At 40.5% G+C, this 16,661-nt stretch overlaps 1 protein-coding gene across 1 annotated transcript in view; it reads left to right on the forward strand.

The window, feature by feature from the left end:
• The window catches only part of cacng3b (calcium channel, voltage-dependent, gamma subunit 3b), a 37,532-nt gene that overhangs the window by 9,991 nt on the left and 10,880 nt on the right, over nt 1–16,661 (forward strand). The window contains exons 3-4 of the mRNA XM_084926438.1: nt 12,409–12,492; nt 15,472–15,612. Coding sequence (XP_084782564.1) covers nt 12,409–12,492; nt 15,472–15,612 — 225 coding nt within the window. The remainder of the gene's footprint in view (nt 1–12,408; nt 12,493–15,471; nt 15,613–16,661) is intronic.

Consider the following 16,661-nt stretch of genomic DNA (forward strand, 5'->3'; position numbering starts at 1 on the left):
GCGATGAGAAGATTTGAAACATGAACAGAGAGATGTTTTCAGGGGGGAGGGGGGGGGGGGGCTTTGCTGTTTGAGTAGGGACAGACTGAGAGAAGGGGGGAAGAAGAGAGAGATAGAGAAGAGGTGTGCAACCGAGCAGAACCTGCCTCGTTCTCTTTCATCAGCCATCACCGTGGAAACTAGCCTCCTCCTCCTCCTCTTTCCCTCCCAGCTTCTCTTTCCTTCGCCTGCAAAAAGGTAATCAGAGAGAGCGAGAGAGGCAGAGGCACAGAGAGAAGGAGGAAGAGAGAGAGAAAGAAAGCGGCACAGTCACCCAGACTGAGCTGTCAGAGGCGCTCCGAGGAAACAAGCAGTCCAATTTGCTCTGCTTTTCAACTTTCTTTCCTGTCCGTTGCTCACTCCCTCCTCCTCTGTTATCTAGTTGACAAAACCATTTAAATTGTGAGTGCATGTGTTCGTGGACACGTGTGGCCAGGTTTACACAGACCACTTACATGCAGATTTTGGATCACATGCCAACTCATTGGGGTCAGCTTGCTTGGGACAAAGGCTGTCCTCCCCATAGCAACTACAAAAATGGTTATCTGTCAGATGTCTAACAAAAAAAAGACCTATGTTTGCATTTTAAAATGTTTTATGATCGTAGAGAATCAAAGGTATAAGAGCTTTCCTATTGTGAAATACAAATCTAGGTATGAGGTTAGCCAGTAGTCATTCATGTATTCTGTTCAAATTACTTTGACTTTCCTTCATGCTGAGCCGTGGAGCTGACATGTTTGGCAGAGAATTTACTCATTTTGTCGGTTGGATTGCCATGCTACTCTTGGGATGGACTGTAATCGCTTTGATGGTCCCCTGACTTTCCATCTAGTGCCAAAATCAGGTCACAGATTTTGTCCAAAAGTAGCATGCTAGCTCACTAAACTCAGACAGTAAGCATAATGAGCAGTAACGTGGCTGTAGATGCTATCCAAAAAGGATCATATGAATTACATTTTTTGTATCCCAAATAGTTTTAACTACACTGGCAATCTAAAAAAAGCTAAATTATTTCAGTTATTTGACCAGTTTAGGTTGGATTTGAGGAGTTCCAGTTAGCCACATTTGCACCATAATCAAAGTCATGTTACTGTGTTGGGTCTTAAGCTTTTTTTTGTCTTGTTCACATTTAGATACTGGAAAAACGAATGGCACCCTGTTTTTGTTTTAATTAATCACTCGTGCTTCAATCACACAGGCCTAGAGACCAATCATCAACCTCCTGGCAACCACTGGTTGCTAGGGGAAAACAATGTATTCCTTTCCTGGTTGGTTGGTGGTTGCTGAAGGTTCCTGGCTGTGTCCTGTCTTGCATTTCTGCTGCAACCAGGCACTGCTTTTTGTTTGAGGGCAAACAGTCTGGTTTCCTTCACACTTTCACGGTTGCCTATACCTCTTTGTTACCAGTTTCACCTAGAGACTGCCACCAACCTCCAGAACCACTTTCCAACCAGTCAGACACACCAGGAATATATATTTTTCCCTAGTGAGTGGTGGTTTTCAAGTTTCAAAGCGTGGATGACAGGGGTCTTGACTGATGCCCCATTCCCACAGCAATCGTTGCTAACAATATATAACTGTAGCCATTAATCAAGCCATTGATATTGATTAAAGTTTTAAGTCATAGCGTCAAAATGGTAAAATCTAGAATTCATTATTTCCAAGGCTCTGAAGTTTGTTCAAATAGTGAACATCTAATCTAAATCAGCAACTTGTCTCACACGTGGTGCAGTGTCAGCAGTTTCTAAATCTAGACACCTTTCCAAAAGTTGAGCTACGCAATTGTTCTTTTGGTAGTAATATATGGTGTAACCTCACTATATACATTAACACAAGGATGACACCTCTAGGAAATAAAATGTGCTAGACTGTAAGTGTATGTAATTTGCTCGTCATGGATGCAATAGCTACTTTTAATGCCAGCGTACATCCTTTACAAATTCTTTTCTAATTTTCTTCTGCTTTTGAAATAAGCCTCAAGTCCAGTATTATTCCAGACATTATGACTTTCTCCACCTGCCATTTGCTGTCTGAAGAGTCACCACAAATGCCCTTCCTTTCCACTCACCTGCATTCGCCTCATTAATGAGGCCCTGCAGTATTCATACTACCTCAGCTCACCATGTTTCACTTGCCTATTTGTTAATCTGTGCCTTGTAGCATCCTGGCTTCCCATTTGGGTTTTTTTTATACATTGTATTGTGTTTAAAAAATAATAATAACCTTGCCTGTGGTTTAGAGTCACCGGATGCTTCGAAGTAAAGCTCACTTCTTGTTTTTAATCAACCCAAGTTCTGCTTTAGTTTGAACTGAAATGCAGACATATCCCCTGACCCTGACTACAAAATATTTTCCTTGCCTTGCTTTTCTTAACAGTTCTTACAATAGACTGTCTATGAACCAGTAATGTATCTGCAGTTCGAAAGGGTAAGGGCAGTGCAGGTGTGCCTTAAGTGACCTTTCTGTGAATTGCAATGTATGCAGGTTAGGAAAATGACACTTTTAGGCCTCTGTAAGCACTTTCCTGATTAAGTCAATCACATCTTAGTGAATGCAACAGGATGTTAATGGTCCCCATTAGAGTCAAAAATGACATATTTTAGATTGTATTTTAAGGCAGGCCTAGCTTGTTGCTGACACATTGCAGTACCCCTGAATTTATATTCACATTAAATTCAATTAGTTTTATTTGTATAGTGCAAATCACAACTACAGTCACCTCAAGGCGCCTTGTGGTACGGTGCTATTGGGTCTTTAAGATAAGATGTCAACACTGTTGCTGCAGCATTTTTGATCAACTAAAGGCTTTTCAGGGAGTTTTTAGGACAGTTTATCACCAGCTTCGGCTTTTTTCTGCCTGTTAAAAAATTGTGTATAAATGTGCTTTTCTGCTTAACCCTTGTATGGATTGTGTTATTTAAGTTATCTGTGCTTTATTGTGGGGATCTCGTACACTGAGTTTTAGTCTTTTAGTGGGTGGCCAACTTTAGTGTTGGACTCTTCTGTGAATACAGGGTTTGTGCGTGGGTGAGAGTTGGATCAAGGACAAACATCCACCTCGTGGCTCATTTGTCACAGTCGTGGGGTTACGCAGACTTGTTGTTTGTATGCGTCCCCTTTTTCAACCTTGTTTTGAGGCACAAAATTTTTATTTATTTATTTAGGAGTGGATTATGTTCAATGTTCAGTATATTTTAGTTCACAAGAACTAGACTGATACGGCATTGAATAGCTGTATTTTAATTAAAGCATTAAAATGTCCGATGCTTTGATTTGCAAATGAGATAATTTGACAATTTAACTCAGTAGCTATTATAAATAATTCTCAGGTGTGTGTGTGTGTGTGTGTGTGTGTGTGTGTGTGTGTGTGTGTGTGTGTGTGTGTGTGTGTCCATCTTAACAGCTCCATCTGTAACATGCTGATATTCTCCAGAGTTTTTTTAAGGTAGTAATTATTTTTACAGTGTGTATTAAAGAATGCGTGGTATACAAGAGGGGGTGTGCAGGTTTGCGCTTATGTTCATATGTTTTATGCATAAGTGACAACAGTTGCATGCTGGGCCCTGTAGGAGAAACTCAACCACATGACTCAGATAAAACACACAAAGACGCACACACAGGCAGACAATCATGCATACTCTGAACTCTCATTCCTGTTTGTGTCCCATAATGCTTTGCTGTGGCTGTGCCTGCAGCTGCCCTCGAGCAACTGTGACCTTTGTGAGCGAAATGCCTCCTGATAGATGCTCCCACTACGCATGTGTGTGTGCACGTGTGTGTCTCTATGTTCTATTCTTTTTTGTTTGTGTGTGTCTGTGATCATTACCGTGCTGTTTATTAGACTGAAAAAACAATAAGCAACAGCAAATTTGAAAACATGCAGTCTCCTCCATGCACTTACACTTGACTGCCCAAGCACACACGTGCACGACTTCACAGATTAGCTGGCGTGCCAGTGTCCCCATGTTCAGATTGATGTCTGTAGCTGCTTATGATTAATAAAAATGCATACGGTAAATGATTATCTGTGTGTGAAATTGATAAAATAGCCAACTGGACTGGGGCCAGTCTACTGAATTTTATCCCACTGTCCTCAGACCTCAAAACAACCCAACTCTCCTTCTTTACTATAATGAAATTAAGCTTTTGGAAGGCAACTAATGTAGGAACATAACACCTTGTACGCAGTAGCAAATAACACTGAGAAGACCTGGTACTCTTTTCTGCTTCCCCACATTAATATAACTGCTGGAGATACAATATAACACTTGCACGAGCAATAAATTGATCCAGTGTACCATCGTCAGTGCACGTACGAACTTTTCAAGCATACTAAGTAGTCCCATTATTTTAGGAGCCCCATCTAATAAAGAGAAGTAATATCCAGCTGGCAAAGGATATAATTTCACTTGTGGTATGCAGGGAAAGGATAAATGAAAGTGCTCTTTAGGAATGAGGGAAATGGTTGCCTGCTGGAGTCCCAGAAAGGTGGCCTCGGCTGTGGTTTCGTCCTGAAAAGAGATATTTATTAAAAGGCTGTCATCCAAACGCCTTCGTGGAAAGATTTGGATGTGTGCCGGCTTGAGTAAAATCTCATGAATAGGAAAACACTTAAAGAAATGAGATGTATGTCACATTAAAAAAAATAAAAAATAATAGCGCACTCTCCTTACATAGTGAGACAAATGTGTGGCTCTATTTTAATGATCTTATTAATCTTCTGTAACTGAGAGGGAAAGATTTTCTTTCTTCTAAGCCAATTTGTTAAGCCTGAACTTAGGGGCTTTAATTTAAGCAGCCACCTGAGAGCCTCACATTGGATTTTTCTTTAAATGCCACACACCTTTGTTCATTTCCAGTGTTTGTTTTATGATTTTTTAATGTTTTACAAATGTGTCATGGTGCAGATTTGAATGTTTTGTTTTTTGGCCACAGTGAATAGCTTATTAGCTTATTAACTTTTTTTTGTTTCTGCTTGGCGATACTCAAACAGACCACTTCAACAGTATTAACCGTGCAGGTTAAACTTTAGGACTACAGCAGTAGTGAGTCTAAATTACCATTTGTAGTCATTCAAATAATGTGCAGACAAGGAAAGAGACATGCATACTAGCTCCCCATGTCATTAGGCACACCTTCCAATACCAGGGATACCCTTTTGTCTTGAGAACTGACTCAAATGAACAAGGTGCTGGAAACATTCCTCGGGGATTTTGGTCCATAACATGATGGCGTCACACGGTTGCTGCGGATTTGCTGCTGCACACGCATGATGTTAATCCCCACCGTCTAAATATTTCAGCATAAATCGACTCTTCAGACTGAGCAACATTTTTCCAGCGTCCTGGTGTCTACACAGGCAGACAGTAAAATTATAAATGGCTCATGTAGCCCTAATTTTGATGAGCATGTGTAGCCTCAGTTTTCTGTTCTTAGCTTAGACAGAAGTAGCGCGCAGTAGGGTCTTCTGCTGCTGTACTCATCTGCTTTGCAGTTTAATGTGTTGTGCATTGGGAGATGCTCTCCTTCCATCCTTGGTTGCAATGAGTGGTTATTTGAGTTATTGTTGCCTTTCTATCAGTTAAAGCAATCTGGCCATTGTCCTTCTTCCTCTGTGGAAGAAGTGATCCCCCCCCCCAGAGAACTGCTCCTCACTGGATATGGTCTTTTTTTGGACCGTAACCATAGTGATGACTGTGCAGTAAAATCTCTGAATTTGGATTGTTGGTGCTGTCTGCCACATTCAGTTACTTTAATCAACTTTCCTCCCCATTCATAGTCTTGCTTTGAATGTTAAAGTTCAAAGGTGGTCTTCACTATTTCTGCATCCCTAAACGCACCGAGTGCTGCCGTGTGTGTGTGTGTGTGTGTGATAGAGAGAGAGAGAAGCGAGTGTGGGATCATAGGCTGGTTTTGACACTTGACATAAGTGTTTGTGACAACTGACTCACTTACTGATACAGCATTTGGAGGTACATCACTGAAACATCGCTGTAGGCTAAAAATATGTGACTCATATAGCCCCATGCGTGCTCACACACACACACACACACACACGTTTTAGTTACAGTAACAGGGCCAGACAGCGCGTTTGACTGACAGAGATCCACATCGAGATTGTCTGACAGCTACCTGCTCCCCAGTTTGGATCCTTGTTTTAGTACTCTCCACTGCAATAAAATGTGTACAACACATACTTGTTTGCTTAGTGCTTGACAGGGTGACGTGGAAAGCGTGAAATATTAGACATGACAGCTTCAGTATTTGAGCGTCCGAGTCCTCATGTGGCAAAATTTTGGAATCACTCTGGAATCACCATGTGTTTTGATTATTTACTTTCCTGTTGGAGACTGGCTCAACGTCCTCCCCCCCTTCATTATTACTGCATCGTTAAAAAAGCAGGTAGTGAAGTACACATTTAGAGACACACCAGCACTACTCATCCACAGTACACGCAGTACTTAATTCTTCCTGTTACTCTAAAGTTTTGGAATAAAGTGTTCATCCCTTATTTTGAGCATGTTTGGAAATTACAACCTGAGAAGTCCTGGATCAGCTCCAAAAGCAATAAATCTGTATCCTCAGCTGTGAATTCATTCAGTCGAATAAAATCACTGAAAGACATTTTTTTAAAAATCTCAACGAGACAGATCTTTGGTGAAGATGAAGCATACCTCTTACTACAAGGATGACAGTGTTATATATTTTTGATAGATGCTACAAATCTCACAGAGAAATTCACAACATTCTGAGTGTGTGTTAATCCCGCTTGCTTGCATATTTTCAGTCAGAAGCTCACAGTCCATTTGTTTCTCCTGAAGGCATAAATCTTTAAAAACAGCAGTGCAACCAGACAGCAGACCGTTAGCACATTTTGACCCAAGCGGAAACCACCAAGCGATATCCCTTAACAAGCAGTTTGTGTAATAGCTGCTGGATGATACCTCTAAAAATAGATCTCACACTTCAATATTGAATTTTAACAGCATGCTTTGAGAAATATGATCTGTAGTTTGTTTATTTATTTATTTTAGCCGCTTCGGCTGACTGATCGATCAGCTTGTTCCATAGAGTCTACAATTCAGAAGAATTGCTCCTCCTTCCACAGTATTGCACAGTACTTAATCAAACTTATTCACGGTGATCATCCAATGGGTCTTCATCCAAATTGTGCACAAGGTCATATTTGTAATATGAATTTAGGCAGTAACCTGTGATTTTTAAAATATATGGTGTTGTGCTTTTTTGCTGCTGCTGGATTCCTGACAAACTTTTCCATAATTCCAAGCACAGATCAGATCACTAGTTCATTTTTGGCTTGCATTACATCAACAATAGGGATTATTTTCAACTGAAGTTATAATTGACTAATCCATTTAAGGTAGCCACCACAGCAGTACCATAACATTATAAATGGTCCACTTATACAAATAGCACTACACCTCGTCCTGTCCTCTGTGGTGAAGTTTCACATCGATCACAGCTTAGCAAACATTCTTTATTAATCGCAGCATGTTGACATTTTGTGCATGGTGTCACGTTTTGAAGATATATTAGATATTTAGTGATGTGATGGCAACTTCAACTAACCTGAAGGTCCAGCACACGAGTCTTGAAGTTATTTTTAGCAGATGTCTTTGTTTTTTAAAATGGATAGTGTGACATCATGTACAAAAACAAAATGTGTGTGTGTGTGTGTGTGTGTGTGTGTGTGTGTGTGTGTGTGTGTGTGTGTGTGTGTGTGTGCGCACATCTGCTTTTTAACGGTGTTTAAGTTGTGATTTCGATTCTTTGTCCCAGAGAGAGATAAAAGCGGTCATCTATCTATGTTCCCTCCTCCCACATGTCCGTGAGCCGGGCTATTTTTGTTTTTGTTGTTATTTATTTCCGCTTTGCTTCAGAGAAAGAAAGAAATCTTTATTATAAGAGAATTAACCTAAATGTCTTCCAGCTCTTCATAGGGATATATTTGAAAATTTACCCAGCACAAAATTGATTGCAGACAACATGTTATCAGCCTGTGTCATCTGGTAGCAGTGAATAAAGCCGATATCAGCCAATATATTGGTACATGCCCAATTTTATTGTGCCGTTCAGTGCCCTATTCATCATAATGGTTTGATGCAAATCTGTTCACTTAAAAAGGCTGGAGCTATAATGAATTTCCCAGCCGCCTGACACAAAGCAGCTCTGACTGATGACGCTTTACAGCATCAGCAGCCGATTTTCCGGTTACCTTCCACTCCATCTGTAACATCCATGTAAACCATCCGCATTAATCATTTTTATTTCTCACTGTCAACAAACTCATCCAGTGTGCCTAAATCCCAAAAAGGAAAATATTTTATTACTGCCATAAAAACATATGGCATAGAACAAATTGCTGAGTCACACCACTGGAGGACACGGTCTTTCCCAATTACACCACAGATCTAAAGTACTAAAGATAGATGGCCATTTACTTCTACATGAGTAACTGTATTGTTAGGAAATTTGTTTTTTAAGTGGCATTTGTTGATATTGTCAAAGTCCTTCCTGAAGCAAGTCTCACCATTTGGCAGCTATCTTTGCAATACACAGGCAGATAGTTCGGCCATTATCTAAGTGAATGGGGAGAAAGCTTTAATCCCAGTGCTCACTAGGACACGAAGAGTCACCGGTCCAAGCTGAAAAAAATGCTGCTGACATGATCAGCGGCTACTCCCACCAGACCACTGAGTAATATACTGCATCCATCACTTTATGGATACAGTAAACCAAGAAAACTCATATATACTCGCCTGCATCATTACTACATTAATAATGGACACGGCTTCATTGGTTAGGTAGAAAAATGCAATTTAATAATCTTACAAATCAAAAAGTTAAACAGAATACAGTGTGTACTTTCTTGGTGGATTGAGGGCACCTTGAAAATGTCACAATAAATCATTGACAGCTCTGTGAATTCTTTATTACAGAAAAACAGTGCAGGTTCACGTGTTTCCTGGTTCCAAAAAAACATGGTTCAGGGCAGCTGATTGACTCTTTATGGTTGGGACAGTCGCCATGTGTGGAGTTTTGGAATTCTCCCTTCGGTTTCAATTCGAGCATTTGAATATCTCAGTGATTACCTGGGTGGCAGTAAGCCTGTTGGTTATGCACATAATTCTGAATATCTTCTTGCTTGATTAATTAATACATGATTTGAATTATAAAATGTAAGCGATGCTTGTTTTGGTTATCAAAGACTATACTGTATACTGCAACTCGGTGTACTGCGACTCGTTGATTAAAAATATAAGCATTCTATCTTAGCTGTTTAATGCGTAGGTGGCTATAAAAATAGTTTTTTGATAAACAAGGCCTCAGTAACACAGGCCTAGACGCCAGCTGGTGACCCCTGGCAACCTCTAGTTGCTAAGGAAAAATGTGTGTTCTCCAACAGGTTGGAGAGTAGGTGCTCCAAATTCCTGGTTGCACAGAAAGTGCTCCATCATTAACCTTCTTGTTACTGCTTTGTTTGCTAGCAGATTGCTGTTGTTGCCTTCAAAGATTCATTAACTAGAAGCTGGGCAGTGGTGACACCTGGAAAAATATGCTTTAGGCAAGCAGGGTAACCTGCTATCAACCAAAGCAATTTGGTGTAGCATGGTACCTCTTTTCAACCAATTATAACTAGCAACTGCCAGAAACTCTCGAACTAGTCATGGAATGCACATTTTTGTCCAGCGAGCAATGGTTGCTAGAGATTCACTAAAGAGTCTCCGGAATTCTGTGAGTGGAGCCTAAATTATAATCTTCAAATTGCCAGCTGTAGTATTTTCCCAGCAATGGGTTGTGTGATCTGGAAATACAAAAGCTTATTTTGCTCATACTCAACACTGTCAAACAGGATGGAGGCTGGTGAGGGGAGCAGAAAAAGGGCTCGGTGTATAGGAGAAAATTCAAACCACCAAATAGTTTCTGTTGAAGTATGTATTTGTGGACGTGTTGCACTTTGGATTAAGAGGGTGTGCTGAGGTGATATTATGCATACATTTATGGTGGTATATTGCCTTAAGAATGATGCACAACAAAGTTTGATTCACATGTTTTTTGCAGATGATTATCTTAATAAATGGAGATATAAAAGACTATAAAAGTCAATCAGTTTCACAGTCAGATGTTAGTTTCCATCCCCTACTGCATGAGTTGGATGAATCAATTTATGAATGACTTTCTGAGTGTGGGTGCTGGAAAAAGCCTCTTCATGTGCAAAGAAGCAATTAGCTCGAGTCGTTTATTTTGTTCATTGCCAGCCTCTATCCTCCTATTTCTCTCTAATTCTCCCGTGCCGTTTTACCACCAAACCTCTTTCAGCCCGCACTTCCTCTCTCTTCATCCTTCTTCATCTCTCTTTCTCTGCTGCTCCCCTTCATCCCTCCTCAGTGCCGCTCTCTTTCATAGCCCCCGTGGTGTTGACCATGTGTGAATGGGACTGAATGATGGGTGGGAAGGAGGCTGCATGCAGTGTAGTTTCACGCGGGCGTGCACGTGCATGCACATAGAAACACGGTCCTACACGAGGGCGCACACACAGAGTTTACTGGTGGGTGTGTTTGTGTGTCTCTGTGAGTCGGTGTGTTGAGGAGGATGAGTCACTCTCTGCATGAAATGCACACACACTCTCAGTCACACATGGACGAACCAGCATGCACTCATATAAGCAATCTAAATACACGGGGCTTTTATTTGCATGCATGATTGATAGTGTTCATGTATCATTTTAATGAGCTCGGTGCGCGTGTGTGTTTATTTGATGTCTTTACTTTAGCCGTTGTGCATTTTTGTCTTTTACATTGAAACGGTGTGCGTTTGTGTGTGCTGGGTGTGATAAGGCTTTTCATTAGTGTTTCCCATACACAGCCTGAAGGCTACAGCTCTGCCCTGCATCATCTATCATCTCTCTCTCTGCCTGTCGATATACTTTCACATCTGCTTACAGGAAGTGCACATGCTCCATCTCCCAAAATTTATATTGGATGTCAAATCAGTCAAATAATGTGACCATTGGCAATGACATTTACGCTTTCAAGAAGAAGTGGCTAAAAATGATAGAAAGCAGTTGTTGAAAAGGTTGTCCTAACCTTGTTCTGACCCTCACTGTATGCTCCTGCTATGCTGTTGATACCTGGTCAGCACAGGTACACCTGTGACTGATGGGAATAGTGTGTGTGTGGATAGAATAAAGGGTCCTATTAATGTGTGTGAGAATATACAGCAAAAGATGCTTGGGATAATTTAGGTCTGACTCCTTGTAAGCCTGTAAGACTCTCAGTAGTAGGATGTGTATGAGCTGAGCAGATGGTGGTGCAGAGCTAAGCAGCATCTTCAGGGTAAGCTGCTAAGTAGTTTGTGAAATACATTTGCTGGAACACTACTAAACAGTGACATCACTCTTTTCTCTTCTAAATATACCTCTGACAACATGTGTGTGCGTACATACAATTTAGTTTTGCCTCTTTGCACCACCACAGTGGTTTTTAAGTCAAATAATCAAGAGGTAACCTGATTTAGATGTAGTTCAAGGAGTTTTTAACATGAGCATCACATTAACTGAGCCATTTTTAAACACAGTCCCACATTTTTAAGAGGCTCAAAAGTAATTGAACAACTGACTGACTAGAATCGTGTCCAGGTGAGGCCTGTTCTCTCATTATGCCATGACAAATGAGGCTTATAAAAGATCTGATCTTAAAAGAAAAGATCCTACCAACCTTTCAGAGAAACAGCAAACATTTAGAAGCGGTCAAATAAACAATCTGGTACATTCTTAAAAAGGAGCACTGAGCAGCTCAGCAACACCAAAAGACTAAAAAAAAATACGACTAAAAACCATGTTGACAGAATTATTTCCATGGTTAAAAAAACAACATCTGACCAAGTCAAGAACACTCGAGGAGGTGTGTACAATCAATCAAAACTCTATAATGCCTTAATGAATCAAAAATACAGAGAGTTTACAATAAGGTGCAAGCCACTAGTCACACTTGGACTTTCACATAAAACGTCTTTAACTTGTACTAGTAAGATTAGAAAAGTGTGGAGAAGAAGAAAAAGGGAGAAACAGCATGATCTGAGCAATATCGTATCATCTGTCAAACGTGGTGGGCGTCTGTGGCGAATGATACACGCGGCAGGATGAATTGTATAGTGTGCAGGGCTATACTCTGCTTATATTCGGAAAGATGCTGCAGAACTGATCGGACAGTACCACAGAGTTGTCCGTGTATACAATGAGAGACATCCGAAAATTAGTATTTATCAAACAAAACAACTTTTCATGTCTGTGTTGTTCAAAATAAACTACTACTATACTATCTAAACTGATGTGTGTTTCTTCTCCAGGAACATTCAGAGGTGTGTGTAAGAAAATTGATCACTTCCCAGAAGATGCTGACTATGAAGCAGACGCAGCTGAATACCTCCTACGTGAGTCTGATATGAGCACACACTGCACTGTGCATTCACAACTAGGCTTTTACTGGCCAGTGTTACCATATTTAGAGTACAACTGTCTGACTAATCACTAAACTTGTTTTTTTTGTTATCTCAACACATCGTATGTTCCCAAGCGATGTAAAGCCAATTCCATTGTTAGGTGTGTGACAACAATTTTTCATATCGGCTTGAAAAGAGAATTATTTTGTAAAGTCTGCATTAGAAACAGCACACAAGCATGTGTGGGTGTGAGGCAATCATGAACATTACTGTGCCCCCCTCTCTAGCCCCATCTGCAGGACAAACTACAGGGGTAGTATGGTTAAGGATCACAAAGTTAGTTCCATCCACTATTTTGTAGTAGCAACTTAAGACTAATGTAGAGGAAAGAGTACAGAACAATGGATTTTTTTTTAAATTAAATGTAACCAATTGAAAATCACAAAACACTGACAGTTAATCTTTCTTCTAGGAGTGGGATATTCCCACTAACCTTTTTTCTCTGGGGAAGAGAAAGCAGTAGTCAGTAAGCAGCTGAACACTGGAGGTGTTACAAATACAGTTAAAATAACACCAGTTAGTTATTTTGTCATTTCTTGTATGGAGCACTGTTTAGGCGTTTAACAGCTCACCTTATGTGCACAGTACTTATGCATACTGTTTTGATTACAGTTAAAAGGCATGTGATTGAACCCCTGAAGGTTTTCCTTTGATGGTGGCCTGCTACTTTGCCTCGCCGCACAAACTTGCACTGAAATATTCCAGCTATCACATTATTGTTAGGCAATAAACCTCTAATCCTCCCTTAACCATTAAACAGGTCTCTTGAGATTACAAATCTGCTTGGCAAGACAAGGCCAAGGCCAAGAGCAGCATTCACCTTGCATGCTTTTTTGACTGAAGGAGAAACCTGAGTGTGAGCATGGAGAAAACAATCAAACTCCATGGAGCATGTCCCTTTACAGGTTTGAAACCAGTGCTCTCTTGCTGTGTGGCAAAAGTTAGCTAACAGCTGAGCCACCATGCTAGCATCAAGGTAATCCCACACTGTTTCAGTACTGTTGAGGCCTGGGCTCTGGGGAGGCCATTCCATGATTGATATGTTTTATTGTGTTTTTATCTGTCCTGGTATGCTTGTACTGCCTTGGCACTGTGATTGTGATCGTGCTGAAATTTGAATCTGTTGCCAGTCTGGCAATTTACAGATGGTATTGCATGGTGGTTCAAAAGTTGACCATTCTTTCGCTTTGACAAACAATAACAGGATCGACTGAAAGCCCACATCTCTGTCTCAGGTCCTGTGTCAAGTGTGGATATTTTCCATTTCTTAAGAATATGACTTTCAGATACTGTTTATCTGGTGTAGATATTTTTGGGGGGCCTCCCACTTCTTCATTTGTCATCCACTTGTCCATTTACCTCAGATTTCAGGCCAAGCTCCACAGCATGCTGAAATGTGTCAGCTAATAACGCTTTGGGGATCACCTTGTTGGTGCAAAAATAGTATTGTATGCCTATAAAAAAATTTAATTTGGCTTTTTTATGTTTGAATGTTTCATAGGTCACTGTTAAGTAGCTTAACAAACAAAAAGAACAACAAGAAGTCTGGCACCTCTGAAGCAAAACATAAAGAAATATGAAGAAAAAGACTTTCACTCAGTACTCTTCTCATCCAAAGGATAATGGGAAATGGGTAGTTTCTTAAAAAAAAAAAAAAAAAAATTATTATTGTGACTGGCATTTCTATGCCAGCTGGTATAATTATGTACCCAGAACAGTGTTTATAAACAGCAGCTGGCAATATTAAAATGTCTAATAGCAGGAACAACAAAACAAATTATGACCTTAATGGCGTTCCATAACACTACATAATGAAGAAACACAAACTAATGGCAAGTAGTTAAGAAATTGAACCTAAAAAAGGCCTTCATAAGGTTAAAAAGGATTATAAGAAAAAAAGAGGATAAAAAGATAAAGAGAGAGTATTTAGTAGAAAACACAGAGAAGTGAGCTCTTAGTTTATTTTAGGAGTAAAGGTGGAAAACAACAACAGAAAAGAAGGGGAATGGATTCAGCCTGTGCCTCTTTTTCATTGCTCCACTGAACACAGAGCAACATCCCCAGAGGGAGCCAATTAGATCACAGTCCTCAGAGCTGATAAGCCAATAAGGAGCAGAGACCTAGTGACCAGCATTTCATGCAGCCCAGGGTTGTGGGCCATAGGGGCGGAGTCTGTACGCGCAATATCTGCAGCTCTCGGTCACGGCGGGAATGTTTTGCCACGCAAGAAACAACAAACATAAAGAAAACAGATGGAGAAAAAAAGGACAATGATCTGCTTTGTTTACTTTTAGTCTTTTTGTGAAGACACAACCGTATATGATAAAACTCTGATGCATGGGCTCTCCTCATATATTCGGTGTCTCAAAATAGCCCGAATCTCAGTTCTGCACAACAAGCTGTTTGCAAATATTCCTCAATATGTTATCGCATCCTGCACACATATGACAAATATTTCACTCCCACTGAAGCCTCACTTTCACATTCATTATTTTGCCTCGCATATGTCAGCGTGACTCTCCATCTGTCTTGGGTCTTGTCCATTTTTTTTCCCCTTCTCCGTCCATCTCTCGGTCTCTCTCCCTTGCTCTCTCTAGCAAATCCTCTGAATGCTTTAACATGTTCAGAATTCAGGTTCAGTCGAGCATTTAGCAGCCCGCTGCCTCGCGTGTGTAAAGTGGAACCTTTTTTTCTTTCTTTTTTTCTTCCCCTTGCATCTCCATCCTCCATCCAGCACAGAAGTGATGCGCACCAGTGATTTTGATGACGTAATGGTGGAGCTACTGTTCTTCCAGCACAAATGATCCTTCATCAGTTTCTGATGGATCTGAAAGGCGACGTCTTTACACGGCAAAATAAAAAGTTTGCACCTGTTATGAACGCGTTTCCACTCTTTGTGTGTATGTGCAGGTGCTGTGCGTGCCTCCAGTCTTTTCCCCATCATGAGTGTGGGTCTGCTGTTTCTGGGTGGGCTCTGCGTGGCTGCCAGTGAGTTTTACCGAAGCCGACACAACGTCATCCTCAGCGCAGGAATCTTCTTCGTCTCAGCAGGTTAGTCATCACTGCGAGTGTCTCTGCGTGTCCATGTGTGTCCTCTTTCCTCTTAGGAATTTAGCTGCAGTGATTGTCAGTCATCAGAACAGCGTACATGAAACCACACTTACTAATTCACAAATTCAGCACCTCATACCACATTTTTTTCATTTAAATACAGTACCAGCCAAATGCCTTACATTCTCTGACCTGGTGAAAGGAGCTTGAGATAACAACAAGGCGGCTGTCTGTGTGAGCCACATGTGTCTGAGTGTGTGCAGCTGTGTCACTGTGGGCCGACTCTAAACGGAGGAGGCACAGCATTCAGATATTTGTTGAGGAGCCCATTGAGCATCTAAAGCACACAGAAGAGCCCGTGAGAGGCGCCAAAGTGTGGATATGGGACACAGTAGCTGATTAATCAATCAACAAGAATGCCATGATGCCCTGTGAGGGTGTGAGAGTGCAAACACACACACCTATAGAGTCTTTCATTGGGACGCAGCAAAGCATCTTTGCACACAGCCTTGTACTTACGTATCTGTACTGTAATGATCCTGGTGATGTTCCCAGGGTCTCCTGGGGTCTTGCAAGGTGATTATTATTGGTCGGTTTTGTAATCGGAATTATTAAAAACACTCATTAACCTTTACTGATGCATTTATTGAACCCTTGTCTTTTTTAACAATGGATTTCCTTAAATGTTGAATAGGAGTTTAAAAAAAATCAATTTAAAGCAAATTAAAGTAAAGGCACTGCTGTAAACAACATTGGTTGAATTTATTATGTAGCACAATATAAAACGGGGGCATTGTTGCAAAACAGAACGCAGATAATCGTCTTATCTCGATTGTCTCGTCGGTAGCCAGAATTGTAATTAAAGACCTGAGATGCACGGAAAAAAAAAAAAAAAACGCTAAATCTGTGCAACATTATTAGTTTTAACTAAGCATTTTTTTATCTGACTCACATGTTAAGGTTTAGTAAGTTCACTTTAATTGCATTGAAAAGGTTATTAGTCACAGAAAAATTGTATTTTCATTAGTTTTTAACAAATGCGACTGTCT

Source organism: Perissodus microlepis, chromosome 4 (assembly GCF_051167445.1).
Source record: "Perissodus microlepis isolate ML-2025 ecotype Zambia chromosome 4, ASM5116744v1, whole genome shotgun sequence".
In the NCBI taxonomy this organism is placed as follows: Eukaryota; Metazoa; Chordata; class Actinopteri; order Cichliformes; family Cichlidae; genus Perissodus; species Perissodus microlepis.